The sequence below is a fragment of the Anastrepha ludens genome, chromosome 4, assembly GCF_028408465.1.
Source record: "Anastrepha ludens isolate Willacy chromosome 4, idAnaLude1.1, whole genome shotgun sequence".
NCBI lineage: Eukaryota > Metazoa > Arthropoda > Insecta > Diptera > Tephritidae > Anastrepha > Anastrepha ludens.
Window position 1 is genome coordinate 18,622,109 of NC_071500.1, and position 15,934 is coordinate 18,638,042.

At 36.7% G+C, this 15,934-nt stretch overlaps 1 protein-coding gene across 1 annotated transcript in view; it reads left to right on the forward strand.

Annotated features, from left to right (window-relative positions):
* The window catches only part of LOC128860349 (UPF0687 protein C20orf27 homolog), a 61,406-nt gene extending 54,458 nt beyond the window's left edge, over positions 1-6,948 (forward strand). Inside the window, exon 2 of the mRNA XM_054097830.1 lies at positions 5,808-6,948. Within this exon, the coding sequence (XP_053953805.1) occupies positions 5,808-6,316 (509 nt within the window). The 3' untranslated portion in view covers positions 6,317-6,948. The remainder of the gene's footprint in view (positions 1-5,807) is intronic.
* Positions 6,949-15,934: the final 8,986 nt, after the last annotated feature.

Genomic DNA, 15,934 nt, shown 5'->3' on the forward strand with positions numbered 1-15,934 from the left:
AATTCAATATTTCGTATGATAGCCATTATTTTTGGAAACTGCTTCCAAGCGCCTTGGCATAGATTCTATTAACTTGCGACAAAAGTCAAGAGGTATTTTTTCCCATTCTTGAAGTAAAACATCTTTAAGGTCACTTTTTGACGAAATTTTGTGTTCTCGCACTCTTTCTTCGAGATAGGCCCACAGATTTTCTATGGGGTTGATATCGGGACTTTGGGGAGGTGTTGGCAAATGTTTTGTATTAAAAAGTATCCACATTTTGACATCATGAGCTGTATGCTTGGGGTCGTTGTCGTGTTCAAACAAAAAGTGGTTAGACGACATTCCCATTTTTTCTGCACTGGAATGTAAGTTGTCTTTGAGAATAGACAAATAAAGATGTTTATCCATCGTTCCATCTATAAACACCAGCTTTCCGACTCCTTGGGCCGACATACAACCCCACACCATGACGGAACCTCCACCGTGCTTAACAGTGGATTTAACATTTTTTAATCGCAGCTCTTCATTTGGCTTCCGCCATACCATACGACGTCCGTCCGGACCAAAAATGTTGTATTTGCTTTCATCACTAAATATGACGGTTTTCCAAAACTCAAAACTTTTGGTTTTATAGGTGTTGGCGAATAAAAGCCGCTTTGCTTTATTGACTTGTGAAATCAGTGGTTTTTCCTTGCTGCACGACCGTGAATATTGTTGCTTCTGAGGGCTCTGCGCACTGTCTCATCGGATACTTCAATCTGAAAGGTTGCTTTTATTTTGTCATTGATTTTTGGGGCTGATAAATGTGGGTTTTTGCGATTTTCTTTCAATATTTGGCGTTCTTCTCTCTCAGTTAGCAACTTTGGTCGACCAAAACGGGTTAAATTTTCTAAATTACCGCGTTCTTTACACCGTTTTATTACATTTTCTATCGTTTGGCGGCATCGACTAAACATATTGCAAATATATTTCGTAGATTTTCCTTCATTATGGAGATGTAAAATAATTTTTTTTTCAGCTGTAGTTAGTTCTTTACCCTTTGGCATTTCCGATATGCACAGTACCACAATTACAAACGAAATGAACTCAATTACAAATAAAATTGATTATAATACGCACTTGTAGCCACAACTTCAGCGAAAACAGAAAAAGTAACTGAACTGCGTCCAGTAACGGTATCTATAAACAATAAGCAAAATACTTTTGTGAGCACACATTTTCATTGCTACGCACGTTTTTTGTTATATGCACCTAACGGTACAATTTTTGTGCATGATGTGTAGCCCAATTGCTAAGACAGTGCTCAATAATGCGTGTAAGTATTAACATTTTTATTTTCGGATACTTAGTACATACAAAATCTTAAATTTGTACATACGCGCTATTATGCAAAATACTTCTGTGATCCACTGTATGTATTTAATCACTCATTTTCTGTTTGTGTTCGATAAATTTAAGTTAGACCGATTTCTATGGTAGATAGCCCAACCGAATGACTGTATCTTCCATGTCACGCATCAACCATCTGGCGTCTTACAGTCTTCACAACTTGAAAGCACCCAAAAACTACTTGTTAAAATGAAATGCTTACGCATACCACATATGTACATATGGATGTTCCAGAAGCTATAAGAAAGATGTGAAGCTACATAAAGGCTTCAGAATTTACATTTTAAATATCACCGTTCAGAGTATGCATAGTATGCCTTACTTTTATGGTAGATATGAATCTACTTTTAAATATTCATTGATAATGTGACACTTTTCAGTTCTTTTTCCAACACTTTAAGTAACTTACGCACTTACAGTTTAGTCATGAGAGCAGACACGACTTTATCATTCCTTTTCCCTTCGTATGATATGTCTGCCTTAGCTAATGCAGGCCCCAAATAGTAAACAAATCGAAACAATCCGTGGAAACCCATTTCGCCACACACGTGCGGATTTGTTACGAGTTTAGTTTCGCGCTGTTGTTGCCGAGTGAATATGGAAGCGGAAAAAAATAATTGTCATTTATGGTATTTATTTGTGCTTGAAAAGAAAAGGGGAGAGGAAGATTTTTGTTCACACTTTTTCTAATAAAATTTCCCATGGTTTTAATTTTACATTTCTGTCTTTATATTCATCGCTCTTGTTATTCCAGAATGATGGCTGACTTTTGAATAAATGTTGCTTAATGTTGCCATTTATCCGCTTATGTGCACACTTCAAAATTTCCAAGAAACCGATTGCAAGTTGACACAAATTTTCGTCAATTTTCGATCGATTTACAAACTGCGCCACTCACGCGTAAATCTGTTGAAATTTCAACCGATTGTTTGGATTTGTTTCCGTTTGTGGCCTGTATTATGTACGATTTGCTTCGTTTGCCCGGTGGTTGTTAAAGCTGTGAATGATTATTATATGATTTATTATGATTATTTAATGTACATATGGAGTTTAATATTGTAAAGAGCTTTCAGTTATATTAGCATGCAATAAAATTAGTAAACAAATAGTTAAAAATAGTAAAATAACAAAACATTACAACGTAGTGATGTGAAAATATCGTACATTGAATCTCTTTTGATTTCTACCTCCAATCAAGTGCAAAAGTGCCGGCAAAATTGGCTTTGCGAGTGGGTTGGTGACCACAGAGTAATCGCACTGCACAGTGGTGAAAATAGTAAAATTTAAAGACCAAATGTGGCAACAATGAAAAATTAATACTGTTGTTGTCCACTACGATATACATATGTATATATTTATATATAATTATATATTTGTCTATTGAAATTCTAGGGGTATCTAATCACTGAATGCCATTAGTTGAATACGTTTTTGTTTACATTTACTTAGGGAGGTATAGTAAATTGGAAACGTTGAAGCCGTTTTTCTCAACATTTTGGTGTTTTGAATTATGAAACTATTGAAGTAATGAGCGATATGGCAGATTAAATTAAGCAGCACATTTTTTTAAGACTCATAAAATCAGTTTATTGACGAAAAATTATATATTTTTTTCTGGGAAGGTTAATAAGTCTGCAAAATGGCTTGTACAGCACAACAACATCCTTTTCTGCAAATGTTTGTTTTTTTTTTTTTGCTAAAACTTCAGATTGGCAAGCCCAGCGTGGCAGTGAAAAGTGCTTGCCCAAATAAGGCGTTGCGAAATTCTAGCAATCTGTTGATTAGCGAAGGGCAATAAAAGTGCATTGTCGGTTCTTTTTTTTTATTATGTCGGTAGCTAAAACTGCTTCAACTTGTGCCATATAAAAGTGAGAGTTTTGTGCAGAGCTTTGTACAGGTATGCGCTACATTTGAATCAATTAAGTTACAGTCGGACTTCTAAATAACGAATTCACCTATTGCGAAGGTTTTTTAATACCATAATTTTTTAGCTTGGACTTCTCTACAATAAATTTCTCTTCGTATCGAAGTTTTTTCAACTACGAAACAGATTTTTCCCGTAAATGAGGTAAAGATAAAGAGTGCTAGGTAGGTAGGTCCCTGGGAATGTTCTGCAGAAAAATTGGTAGTGAACAGAATTTAGTCAGACTCAATAACCTGTGTCTATAACATCGGTACTTATCTATCCTCATGCAAACTTTGGCTTTTATTGGACCAACAGATAGACTAGCGAACCTATATTTTGGCTCGCAAGGCCGATCGGCTAAAAATCAATGGAAGAAAGTCTAAATCTGTAATCTGACTTGGCAGCTTCGTCATTAAATGAACTGTGAAGGATTTCCACTTGATATCTGAAGGGTTCCCAAGATATATGCTTGGATACTGCGCCAAAGACACAAACAGGCAAGAAAGTCAACTGCCATAGACTCCAATAATCCGCTGGCTAACGTTGCATAGCAAGTGATTAGGTTTAAGGAGAGCAGTGGACCGTGCTAAAGGAAGAAAGGCAGGAATGTGTGTATAGCTTACCATTTTGAATAAGTTCGTGCGGGTTTTTTTCGAAATTTGAAACTTTATTGACGTAAAATGGTTACAAATTTAATATTCAAAATATTGTCCATCGCTTACTACTACTTTTTCCCATCTTTCTGGCAATTCACGGATTCCCTTTGTGAAAAATTCGGTCGGTTTTGCCGCAATCCACGAATCGATCCATTTTTTGACTTCATCGTAATTACGGAAGTGCTGGTCAGCCAGGCCATGTTGCATCGATCGGAAGAGATAGTAATCGGATGGCGCAAGGTCTGGACTATACGGCGGGTGGGGTAGGACATCCCATTTGAGCGTTTCTAAGTATGTTTTGACCACTTGTGCAACATGTGGCCGAGCATTGTCATGTTGCAAAATAACTTTGTCGTGTCTATCGGCGTATTGCGGCCGTTTTTCTCGCAGTGCTCGGCTCAAACGCATCAATTGTCGTCGGTAGACATCCCCCGTAATCGTTTCATTCGGTTTCAGTAGCTCATAATACACAACACCCAGCTGGTCCCACCAGATACACAGCATAACCTTCAGGCCATGAATATTCTGCGCCGACGTCGATGTTGAAGCATGGCCAGGGTATCCATACGTTGCCCGACGTTTTGGATTGTCGTAATGGACCCACTTTTCATCGCCAGTCACAATTCGATGCAAAAAACCCTTTCTTTTGTGCCGTTGAAGCAGTTGTTCGCATGCCATAAAACGGCGTTCAACGTCTCTTGGCTTCAATTCATACGGCACCCAATGGCCTACCTTTCGGATCATTCCCATGGCTTTTAAACGTTTGGAAATGGTTGATTGATCAACTCCCAAAGTTTTTGCAACCTCTTCTTGCGTTTGAGCCGGATCTTGATCGAGCAATTCCTCCAATTCGGTATCCATGAACTTTGGCGGCGCACCCTCGCGTTCTTCGTCTTCCAAGCCAAAATCACCACTTTTAAAGCGTGCAAACCACTTCTGGCACGTTCGCTCAGATAGAGCATGCTCACCATAAACTTCCACCAAGATACGATGACTTTCGGCTGCTTTTTTCTTCATATTAAAATAATGAAGAAGAATTCCCCGCAAAAACACATTATTTGGCACGAAATTCGACATTTTCAAGTGTGGTAAAAATATTGTTGTTTACGCTTCAAATAAAAAACTTATACTGACGTTTGTGCCTTACGACAGTAGCTCTCCAATGAATGTTTGGAAATGTGGATCGATGGAATAATAATCAAGTTACGCCATCTGTTGTAAAACCGCACGAACTTATTCATAGTCCTATTACAATTATAATTCAATGGAGGGCGTACAATTTCATGCCACCTCCGAACAACAGTTGTTTTCTTTTTTATGAGGAACCTTTTTCACAGCAGAAATACACTCGGATGTTTGTCATTGCCTGTCGACGAGGGGCGATCGCTATTCGAAATCATTTAGTGTTTCCTGGAAACTATCGAATATTAGTCATGCACCAATCCATTCGGCTACGAAGGCCGCCACTAACTAGCATATCCAAAAATATTGAGTCTTACAGCACGGGGACTCTGAAGAATTCGGAATTTCGGATTTCTGGGGAATCATTTTTTTCGAGGATGTTTAAGATCGTGCACAGTTTCGCTGGAGAGGCTGATCGGATTCGCGAAAAGAGCAGGTTGACTTCTTGACATGTTGATGTATGGTCGGCTCTGTGATCAGCTAGTGAACTCTCTTTAAGAACACAGCCCGTCTAAGTTAATCTAACCTAATCAGTCCCGAATACAAATTGATTACAAATTGATTGCTCCTTTGCTATAATTAACACTTCTGTGTTAATTCTTATTATAAGTTTTTCTTTGAAATCGTTATTTCTTTGTCTATTTAGAAAAAAATATTCACAAATAAATTTTATCTTTCTTTCCTCACTTCAGATCATCATGTGCACTTTGATACGACCAACCTAAAGGACGATTTCGAATCGGACAGCTGTGTCACCTATCAACGTTCCGGCGATACTATAGTCATCAGTTTGGGTTTCCTGCAAGTCAAGCACCGATACCTAATCGACCTTAAATTACCTGTGGCATTATTCGAAAATCTCGGCAAAACACCTGGCAGTCAATTTGTGCCCGCCATCACTACAGTTCCTAATTTGCATTGTCGCATAACGGAATTCTCTGGCTTCAAGCATGATGAACTCGATTTCTATGAAATGAAAATCGAATTTTTCGCCTACAAAGAAAAGCTGCTACGCGAAGTGTTACACATTGTCAACTCGAATAATTCGCAAGAGGTGCTCAAGTTAATGTTGGCAGCGCGTGTGCTGGGCAAAGGCAAGGGTACGCCGATGCTGCGCAACGGTATACATTGCATAGGTGTGGAAAAGGATGATGAGGAGTCGGAAGCGTCAGATTTTCCCGGTTTTGGCAAGGGCACCTAAAGAGAGATAGAGGACAAAAAAAAAAAAATAAAAATAAAAATAAAATTATTAATATTGTATTATAGAAAATTTTAAAATAAATACATTTGTGAATGTATGACAAATAATTTAATGGAAATGTATCCAATACTTTTGTGAAAAAACCTGTAATGTATGCATGTACTTATGTAGCGGGTGTTTTTGTAAGAGCATGAGAACTTCAAATGATAACACAAAGGAGAAAAATTGTTGAAAGGATTTTTTTTCTGTTTTTTTTTTTTTTTTTTTGATATAATTTGCTAGAAAATTTCATGGCATTTATTTTTTTAAGAAGATATCCCGCTTATGTACACCGCGGCTACGGAGTACAAGGTCCGTGCGATCAGTTAAATTTTTAACTACTTTTCTCCATAAATCTATTATAAATAAGCAGAATCCGCGTAAGGGGACGTAAACGCTGGCCATTTGGCTTCAATTCTTGCACGAGCTGTATTTTAAAGACATATGTATAAGCCAAGATCCGTAAGTAAAATTTTCACCATGGTCGCAGGACTAAGACCAACAAGTTGAGAACGACGACGAATCGACATTTCGGCGGGTCTTTCAACACTTCGCTCTATGAACTGCGTGAACAGATTTTTTATTTTATTTTATTTTTTTAATTTTTTTTTAATTTTTGTTTTTTTTAATTTTATTTTTTTTTAATTTTATTTTTTTAATTTTTGTTTTTTTTTAATTTTATTTTTTTTTTAATTTTATTTTTTTAATTTTTGTTTTAAAAATTTTTTTTTTTAAGTTTTTTTTTTAATTTTATTTATTTATTTGTTTTTTGTTTTTTTTGCAAAGCAAATTTCCACAGTTTGGAAGCGTGCTGTTTGTGCTGGCGTTAAAGGATTCATGTTGACTTGCCAAACCTTACAGAACAGAAACGAAGACACAGTTTGCCACTCTCAGCTGTCAAACCATAGTTCTCGATATCCATAGTTTTCATGCCGTAAAAAAAAACACCCGATACATAATTAGGAAAATGTACTTAAGTGTAGAGCGTATATATTTAATGAATTACAGAACATTTTATCAATCATGGGCGGCGTCATTTGTTGGAAAACAAAAAGTTAAATAAAACTTCTATTTCTATAGCCTTTTAAGCAAATGCGCCGGCAGCCTTGCAATGCGACTTTATTATACATTCATTAAAGGCAATATGACGCGCGTAACGAGCGTAACGTGCAAATTAACAACAACAAAAAAATTACTGCTTAAAAACCGGTCATGCATAGCAATATAAAAAAAAAAAACAAAAAAAAAACTCTCGAAAAATAGAAAAGAATTACACTAAGAGTATACTAATGTGCTGTTATGAAATTTGCACACGACTAATACACGTATTTGTTGTTGTATTATTTCATAAGAGCCGGCGCCGTGGCATTTTATCACTACTAAAATTATTTCTAATTGTAAATTAATGCTAATTTTTCTTTAATAAAAATTTTAAGTTGAAAATTGTTTTTCGTTTGTATTGTACTTTTGGCACTTCCAACTGCTCCACCAGCGGCTATTTAGTTTTTGTGGTAGCCTTTTTTTATAGCGTAAAATGTGTTGGCTTTCTTTCGGTGTAAGTTCTTCTTCTTCTGCTGTTATAATTTGCCTTCTGGCGCTTGTGTTTCACTGTAATAATAATTTGCCACAGGATTGTACATAATTCGTAGAAACACTAGAAAAGGAAATTATTGTATTCCAAGAATTTCTTAGCTTAGTAGCTTTGTAGGACGAAAATTAACGTGGACATTTCCACGAAAAATCAGTCCACAACAAATTATCCGAAATAAATGCAAATGCACCCGTCTTGTAAAACTATTTAAATATAAAATTGTAGATACTTACATATATAGATATGTATGTATATCCTGCACTATGGGTACAACTACAAATGTAATTGAAATTCAAGCAAGAAAAACTACTGACTGCGCAATACAAGAAAAACAAGCAAGCTTTACTTTTACCAAACTAATCTACTGCAATTTGTATAAAAAAGAAAAATGAAGAAGATAGACATACACACATGTACGCATATACACTTATGCGTAATAGTAGGAAACCTAGATGATATACATTTATTGTGTACAGTGACATAGTGGTAAGATCACCACATAAATATTGCCGAGTTTTGACTGCAACTTTTTCAAATTTTATTGAACTTTTGTTTTTATAAAAATATAATTAGTTTTTAGGGAAAATACCATATTAAGGGGGGAGCCTGGTTTATAAGGTCAAAAAAAAATCTATTTTTTTTTTCGTTTTAAGCGATTCCTAATATATTTCAGAATATTCCAAAAAGTTACAGAGCCTAATTCTCAATATTTCCGTAGATACAAAGCCAAAGGTAGGCGAGCGTTAGGTAGTTACGCTGTGACCGTACAGCTATAGTACAAACTTTATCTTCTTTTCTCGACTTTTCATTTTTATGATTTCTTTGAATTGGCGTACATGAATGAAAAAAACTAATGAACCTTTAGAAATGAATCATAGCTTGTTCCCTTCAGTATTAAATTCTCTTCTATTTGAACTAACAAAATAGATAAAAAAAAAAATTTCAAGATTTTTATACCAAGTTAAAGTGAATTTTTTTTTTATAGAAAGGCATTTTTTTCTTTAAAACCTCCAAAAAGTTGAAATTTTGGAAATTCTCTCAGTTTTCTTAGTTCATCTAGAATAAAAAATCATGATAATTAGAAGTCCATTTGAATTTTTTGCTTTAGATAATACTTACGAGCTGTATCTTGTACGCCAGTTGGAAACTCCAGCGTTGCAGCGCTCTACTAATTTCTATGTTAAACATTTTTTTCAACTTATTTTAACCAGTACAAAAATTTTTTATACTTTTTAAATGTTCATTAAAAGATAGAAAAAACTTTGCAGTGCTAAATTAATTTTTTCCTTAAAATAAAAAAAAATCGCAAAGAGATGCAATTTTTAGACCTCATAAACAGGCTTGCACCTTAATCCAATTTTCAAACATTGTACAAGGTTTAGATTTATTAAAATTCGAAATTTTTTAATCAGAAAAAAGTTTCGTGCACTCCACAACGACTACAGTGAGCCAGCCATTAGATCTGTCCATGTAAAAATTATCCAGTAATTTAACTTCCGACCATCTCTAACCGCATGCAACAAGCCCTCAACGTAATAAACAAATGGTGCTCCGACAAAGGGCTCCCTATTAAGGGGTTAGGGGTAGTCAGAAGCCCGAAACGAAAAAAATGATTTTCAATTATTTTTTTTTTTTGCTAGTCAATTGCTTTATTTTACAAAAATAGAAGTATAGCATTAATACATCATGTTTCTATTTGACTTTAGCAAAATTTCAAAAAAAAAAATAATAATTGTAAAAGTTATCGCTGTTTGTGTGGAGCCCGTTTCTCCAGAAGTCCCTTGTGGTGATCATCAAAAGTTCTTGGAGATTCATCTAAAATCAATCGGACAGAAGAAGTTAGTTTTATTAATAGATAATCTTGTGCCTGATCGAAGCTTTTTGTTTTCAAAATTAACAATATGGCGGTCTCAGGTAATATTTTTCAGATTTTCGAGAAAAAAGCCAACAATTAATTGTTTAAAAAAAATAATTCAAAAAAAAAATTCCATCAGTTATGAGTTTTTTATACAATAATTTATATAAATTATATAAATTTTACTGAAATCTACCAGCGGTTTTTAAGTTACATTGATCACCAGTTCAAAAAACATAGTTTTGAGAAAAACGCATTTAAAGTATGGCTACTTGCTTTCGAACGTTCCGGAACGCCCAAGCGCCCTTCGTTAATTGTTGAATAACTCAAAAAGTATTTGTCGGATTCACTTCAAATTTTCTCACAATATTTTTAAGAAAAAGTTTTTCTTCTACTTTAAGAAAGTGCAAAAAAAATCAAATTTTTTGAAAATTCTGACTACATCAACATCAAATGCCCTATCCTAAATGAATCGACTTTTCAACTCTCCACAGTAGCGAACTACCTTGGTATCTACCTTGGCAAAACGCTCACTTGGAACTCTCATCTTAATAAGGGTACCGCAAAAGCCACAAGGGCATTATATGCCCGGACAAGGCCTTTTGGAAAAACATGAGGTCTGAGCCCCAGAATAACTCATTGGAGATCCACTACAGTTGTTAAACCTATAGTCACTTATGCTTCAATAGTATGATGGGCCAAAGTTAAACAACGACAGGCGGCAAATGATCTCAACAAATTGTACCGCCTCATCTGCGTCGGCAAAAAACAGGAGCAATGAAAACATGCCCAACTGACGCATTAGGTGTACTCGTATGCATACCACCGTTTCCCAACTTAATTGAAAAAGAAGCACGTTTGAGCGCCTTGAGACTAAAAGTTCCCTAAAAAGTGGAGATATGAGAGGGCATCTAAAGGTCTTAGCAGACTGCCAACACACTCTTATTCTTTACAATGTGGATGCATTATCTCCCAAACCCATTCTTTTTAGGAACTTCCAAGTTCTAATTAAGGAACGTGCGGCCTGGACAAATAGTTCTATAACCTACAAACCGGGATCCCAGATATGGTACACTGATGGATCGAAATTAGAAAATGGTAGGACAGGGGTGGGAATCAATGGGCCTTGTTTTAAAATTCAATTCCAATGAGTCTCTACCCAACTATCTTTCAGGCAGAAATAAATGCCATTGAGATATGTACGAGGAAATTTCTCCGTCGAAAAATGAGAGGAACTCACCTTTACTTACTTTCAGACGGCTTTGAAACCCATCTATCAACTACAATCACCTCAAAAATGGTACATGACTACCTGAACATTCTTAGTATGCTAGGAAAACATCAACACATTATTACTGGGTTGGGTTTCCTGGACACGAAGGGCAGGAGGTAAACGAAATAGCGCGCCAACTAGCAAAAAAAGGGGCAAACATGTCCCTAATTAGTCCGGAACCTTTTTGTGGACTTACAAAGGGGCACATCAACGAAATTCTCAGGAGGTTGAAAGTGAAGAAGTTCGTTGAACACTGGCGAAAATCTATCGGGCAGCGACAAGCGAAACAATTCCTAACACCAGACAGAGGAATTTCGAATAAGCTAGTTTCACTTGGCAGAGGGGATTTAACAATTTTAACTGGTTACTTCACAGGCCACTGTAGCCTCAGATATCACTTAAATAAAATTGTCCTCTCTGAGATCTGCCCATTCTGTGAAATGGACAATGAAAATTTAAAACACATTCTTCGAAAATGTCCTGCAATAGGCACAAAACGGCTACAGCGTCTTGGTAGTTATACGAAGGGCTCAGAAAGTCCGTTGGATTCCTCGCCATTCAATTTCCAAACTCGTTACCTGTTACGCGGAAAAGCTAGGGTCACCCCATTGTGGGGGTCCCTAGAAGCTGTGGAAACCTTTCAGAAAAGGCGACTGTTGAGCAATTTTTCTTAAAATTCCCGGGTTTGGCAGCTAGACGATTAAGGTCACTGGGTGCTCCTTTCTTCGACAGCCTGGGGCAGTGCGCCAACCCAAATCCCATCAATCATCTACATTATATCAACAGCTCTGGCTGGCTGTAGATATCTGCCTGTTGGAGGTCTCATAATGGTATCAAAACTGCGCTTCAGTGCTACTTGATGAGTGCCAGACTGGCACTTCAACCATTTCACCTACCTACCTACCTTGGTGGTATTGCTCCATATAAACAATAAATCCCAGAATGTGCTAAAATGTTTAAAAAGCTTCAACATATAGGATACCTCAGCAAGCTTTGCACAATAGATCTACTTTGGTCGCAGTGTGCAGCCTGATAATAATAATTTCTGAGAATTCTCTCTCAAAGAGAAAGGGCTTGTTCGAGCTTCAATCACAACCGCAGTGTTGCATGATTTGTGAAAGTATACCGTTCGATGTAAAATTCTGGCAACATGGTCAAAAGCATCACGCTCGAAGTACCAAAAAATTCGGCAAATGTTGCGCGCGAATACAAATAAATCGGCATCAAAATTCTTTCGTTTGCCGAACATCAGAAAAGTATCAGTTGAACAATTGCAATAGTGTTACAAATTGTCATCAGTGCAGCAGTATTGCCGCTTTTATTACGTGCCTCGAACAAACCCAAAGTGGCATGTCAAATGTGTTCATAATTTACTTAAAGGTTTGACATTTACGAAATGGGAGTTCAATTGGTGCAAGAACTGAAGCCTAATGACCATCCAATGCGTTTTCGGTTCGCTCAATGGGCAGAAAATCGTTTGACCGAAGATGAGCATTTTTACCGAAAAATCATCTTTTCTGATGAAGCTCATTTTAATAACGGTGGCTACGTCAATAAGCAAAACTGTCGGATTTGGGGCTCAGAAAATCCACACGTTACTGTAGAGAAGCAAATGCATCCACAACGAGTCACTGTTTGGTGCGGTTTTTGGTCTGGCGAAATCATCGGGCCATTTTTTTTTTCAAAAATGAGCGAGAAGCCGCGGTTACAGTAAATGGTGAGCGTTACCGTGACGTGCTCAACGAGTTGTTTCCAAAAATTGAAGAGGATGACATGGACGACATTTGGTTTCAACAGGACGGTGCAACTTGTCACACTGCCAAAGTTACACTCGAACTTTTGGCTGCCGTTTTTGAAAACCGAATAATCAGCCGAAATTCCGATATCAATTGGCCGCCTCGGAGCTGTGATTTAAGCCCGTTGGACTATTTTTTGTGGGGAGCCGTTAAGGAGAAATGCTATGCGAACCATTCAGAGACGATAGTTGCTTTAAAACACAAAATCGAAGTTGCCATTCATGAAATTGGAGCCCAAACAATCGAAAATGTGCTTAAAAATTGGGTTGATCGAATGGCCTACTGTAAAGCCAGACGTGGCAATCATTTGAAAAAAAAGTTTGAAAAAATATTGATTAGTTTTTTTTTTTTTATAGCCGATTCAAAAAGCAAATTTTACATGACCCACCCTATATATAATATATTTAAAACTTATCAGTATGCGGTATCCTTACCATTATGTCACTCACTTTATATCTCGTAGTTTTACGAACCCTTGAGCTGCATTTCTTTATACACTCGATGTCCTATACACTCCCAATGCCATTTTATACACAATATTAGCTTTTAAATTTTACTTCTAACTTGTAATTATAAAGTTTAATGCACCTTTATCAAACGTTTGTTATATTAAGCTAAAAAACTACTGCGGATCCTCAAGGAATACAAAAAACACATCAACACTGAACATCAATACTATCAATACTAATACACGCCTGCCCAAATACATATTTATGTATGCAAATAAAACAAATAGACTCTCTCATAAATCCCTTATTTAACATAAATACGAGTATCTATCAAGAAATCATGATAATCGAATATTGCACAGTGTGACAAATTTCAATTTCTTTTCACACGTGAGAAAATGTGTATGGAAAGTGCGCGATCCTCTAACTTAACGGGGGTAAATATGTGTGTTTTAACCTTTCAGCATCATGTCAGAAATTATGCTACTTCTATGAGGTTATATGCCATAGGCATATGAGTAGAGAGCCACCGAACTTCGATTTTTAAGGCCGAACCGAACTGAATGGTCCAATTAAAAAAACAGTAATGATACTTTAAAAATTCGTTATTTGTACATGGGCCATTTGAAAAAACCGCACAAAAATAAAAAGTACTTAATGATTTAAGGAAGATCTTTTTTATTTTTTGATTTGGTCTCCCTTTAGGTTGATACACTTCGTCCAACTCTTTTCTAGTTTGTTGATCTCTCCCAATAATGATGATATCAGATATCGAGTTTTCGGTTACCGTCTGTAAATAAAGTAACACTAGCGCTAAAACATGGGGTCCACGGCCAAAGATGATGGCATGGTCTTATAAGACAATCATAGTACCAATGATCACGTATGCCTCTCTGGTGTGGTGACCAAAAGTAGACCAAACTAAGACTCAGATAACACTCAACAAGGTGTACAGAATAGCCTGTCTGAGCGTTACGGGAGCAATGCGTGCTTGGGCTTTAGAAATGGTCACTGGACTCATTCCACTATATCTTGTAGTCAAAGAGATGGCAATCAGTGCAACTCTAAGGCTTACTAATATACTCCATCTCAAAGAAGGCAATCTTACAGAACATGTAAGGTGCCTGACAGTTCACGACAAGATGGAAAGGAAACTATAATTCTCCAAGAAATTCAAAGTGGTCATTAGTGACCGCACAGGATGGAGAAGCAAAATAAAATAGAGTACACAGGTGTGGTTTACTGATAGATCCAAAATGGAAGACGCTAGTGCCGGGGCTGGAATTGTCGGACCACATTTCAAAAAAGCAGTTGCAATGGGAAAAACCACTTCCATTTTCCAGGCGGAGGTCTATGCCTTAGAGCTGTTTGCCAGAGAATGTATACCGAGAGGCAGGCGCAGTGCCAATATTAACATTCTCTCTGACAGTCAGGCAGCTCTAAAAAATCGCTGGATAGCTTCTCATTCCAATCAAGGTTGGTCTGGGAATGTTTTAAAATCCTCAACACCCTAGCAATCAAGAAACTTTGTTACCTTGACATGGGCTACGGGACATGAGGGGGACGAAGGTAATAAAATTGCAGACACTTAAGCGAAAAAGGGGGCAAACACTCTCTTCGTAGGTCCTGAATCTTTCTACAGAGTAAACAACAGCTTCAAAAATGCCTTTCTACGTGAGCAAGAGCAACGAGGCGTAATCGATTACTGGATAAAGGCAGAAGCAATCCTTAACCTAGGCAGAAAGGACATAACACTTTACACTGAACGACTAACAGGGCACGGTAAACTTAATTATCACATGAAAAAGATAGGTGTGATAGATAACGATTATTGTAGACTCTGCAAAGAGGCACAAGAAACAGCAGAACACGTTCTATGCGACTGCCCAGCAGTGGCAGGACGCAGATTAAATTACCTGGGACTATAAATCCAAACCTCCTGGTAGAAATTAAGCCTACAGCAGTTTTAGGATTTATTAATAGCCTAAAACTGTTCGAGTAGGCTACATGGCTGCACAATAGGTCTATTCAGGTCGTAGTGCACAAACAGCCAATCAATTATAAAAAATAAAAAAAACACTACCCCTATCGAACGAAGTCAAGTACCTTGGCATAATTCTGGACTCAAAGCTTTCTTGGGAAAGGAATACCGAGAAAAGGATTAAGAAAGCTTGTAATTCCCTATTTATCTGTAGAGAACATTTGCCAAAAAATGGCTTTGACTTATTGAGTTTGCGTGGTGTGGGAGGAGATGCAGACGCAATCCTACCTAAAGAATCTCATAAAATTCTAACGATTAGCCCGTGTAGGTGTAGCAGGTATAGGTGACAGAACGTGGTGCCATCCGATAAAAAGTAACACAGCTGTAATTATTACACCTCGAACACACTCACAATATATTATACTAAAGCCACCTACATATTGGAAGAAAAAAGAACATTTTTTTACTATACCATTTTTACTTAAACCATTTAAATAATAATATTTATTTATTCTAATACTTTTCTGCAATCCTTTTATATTTGTGTTTCAAAGTTATATGAACTCAAATGATTGATTAAATTAAAATTTTTACTAATTGAAGTGGAAATGGAAACAAAAAATGTATTTATTAC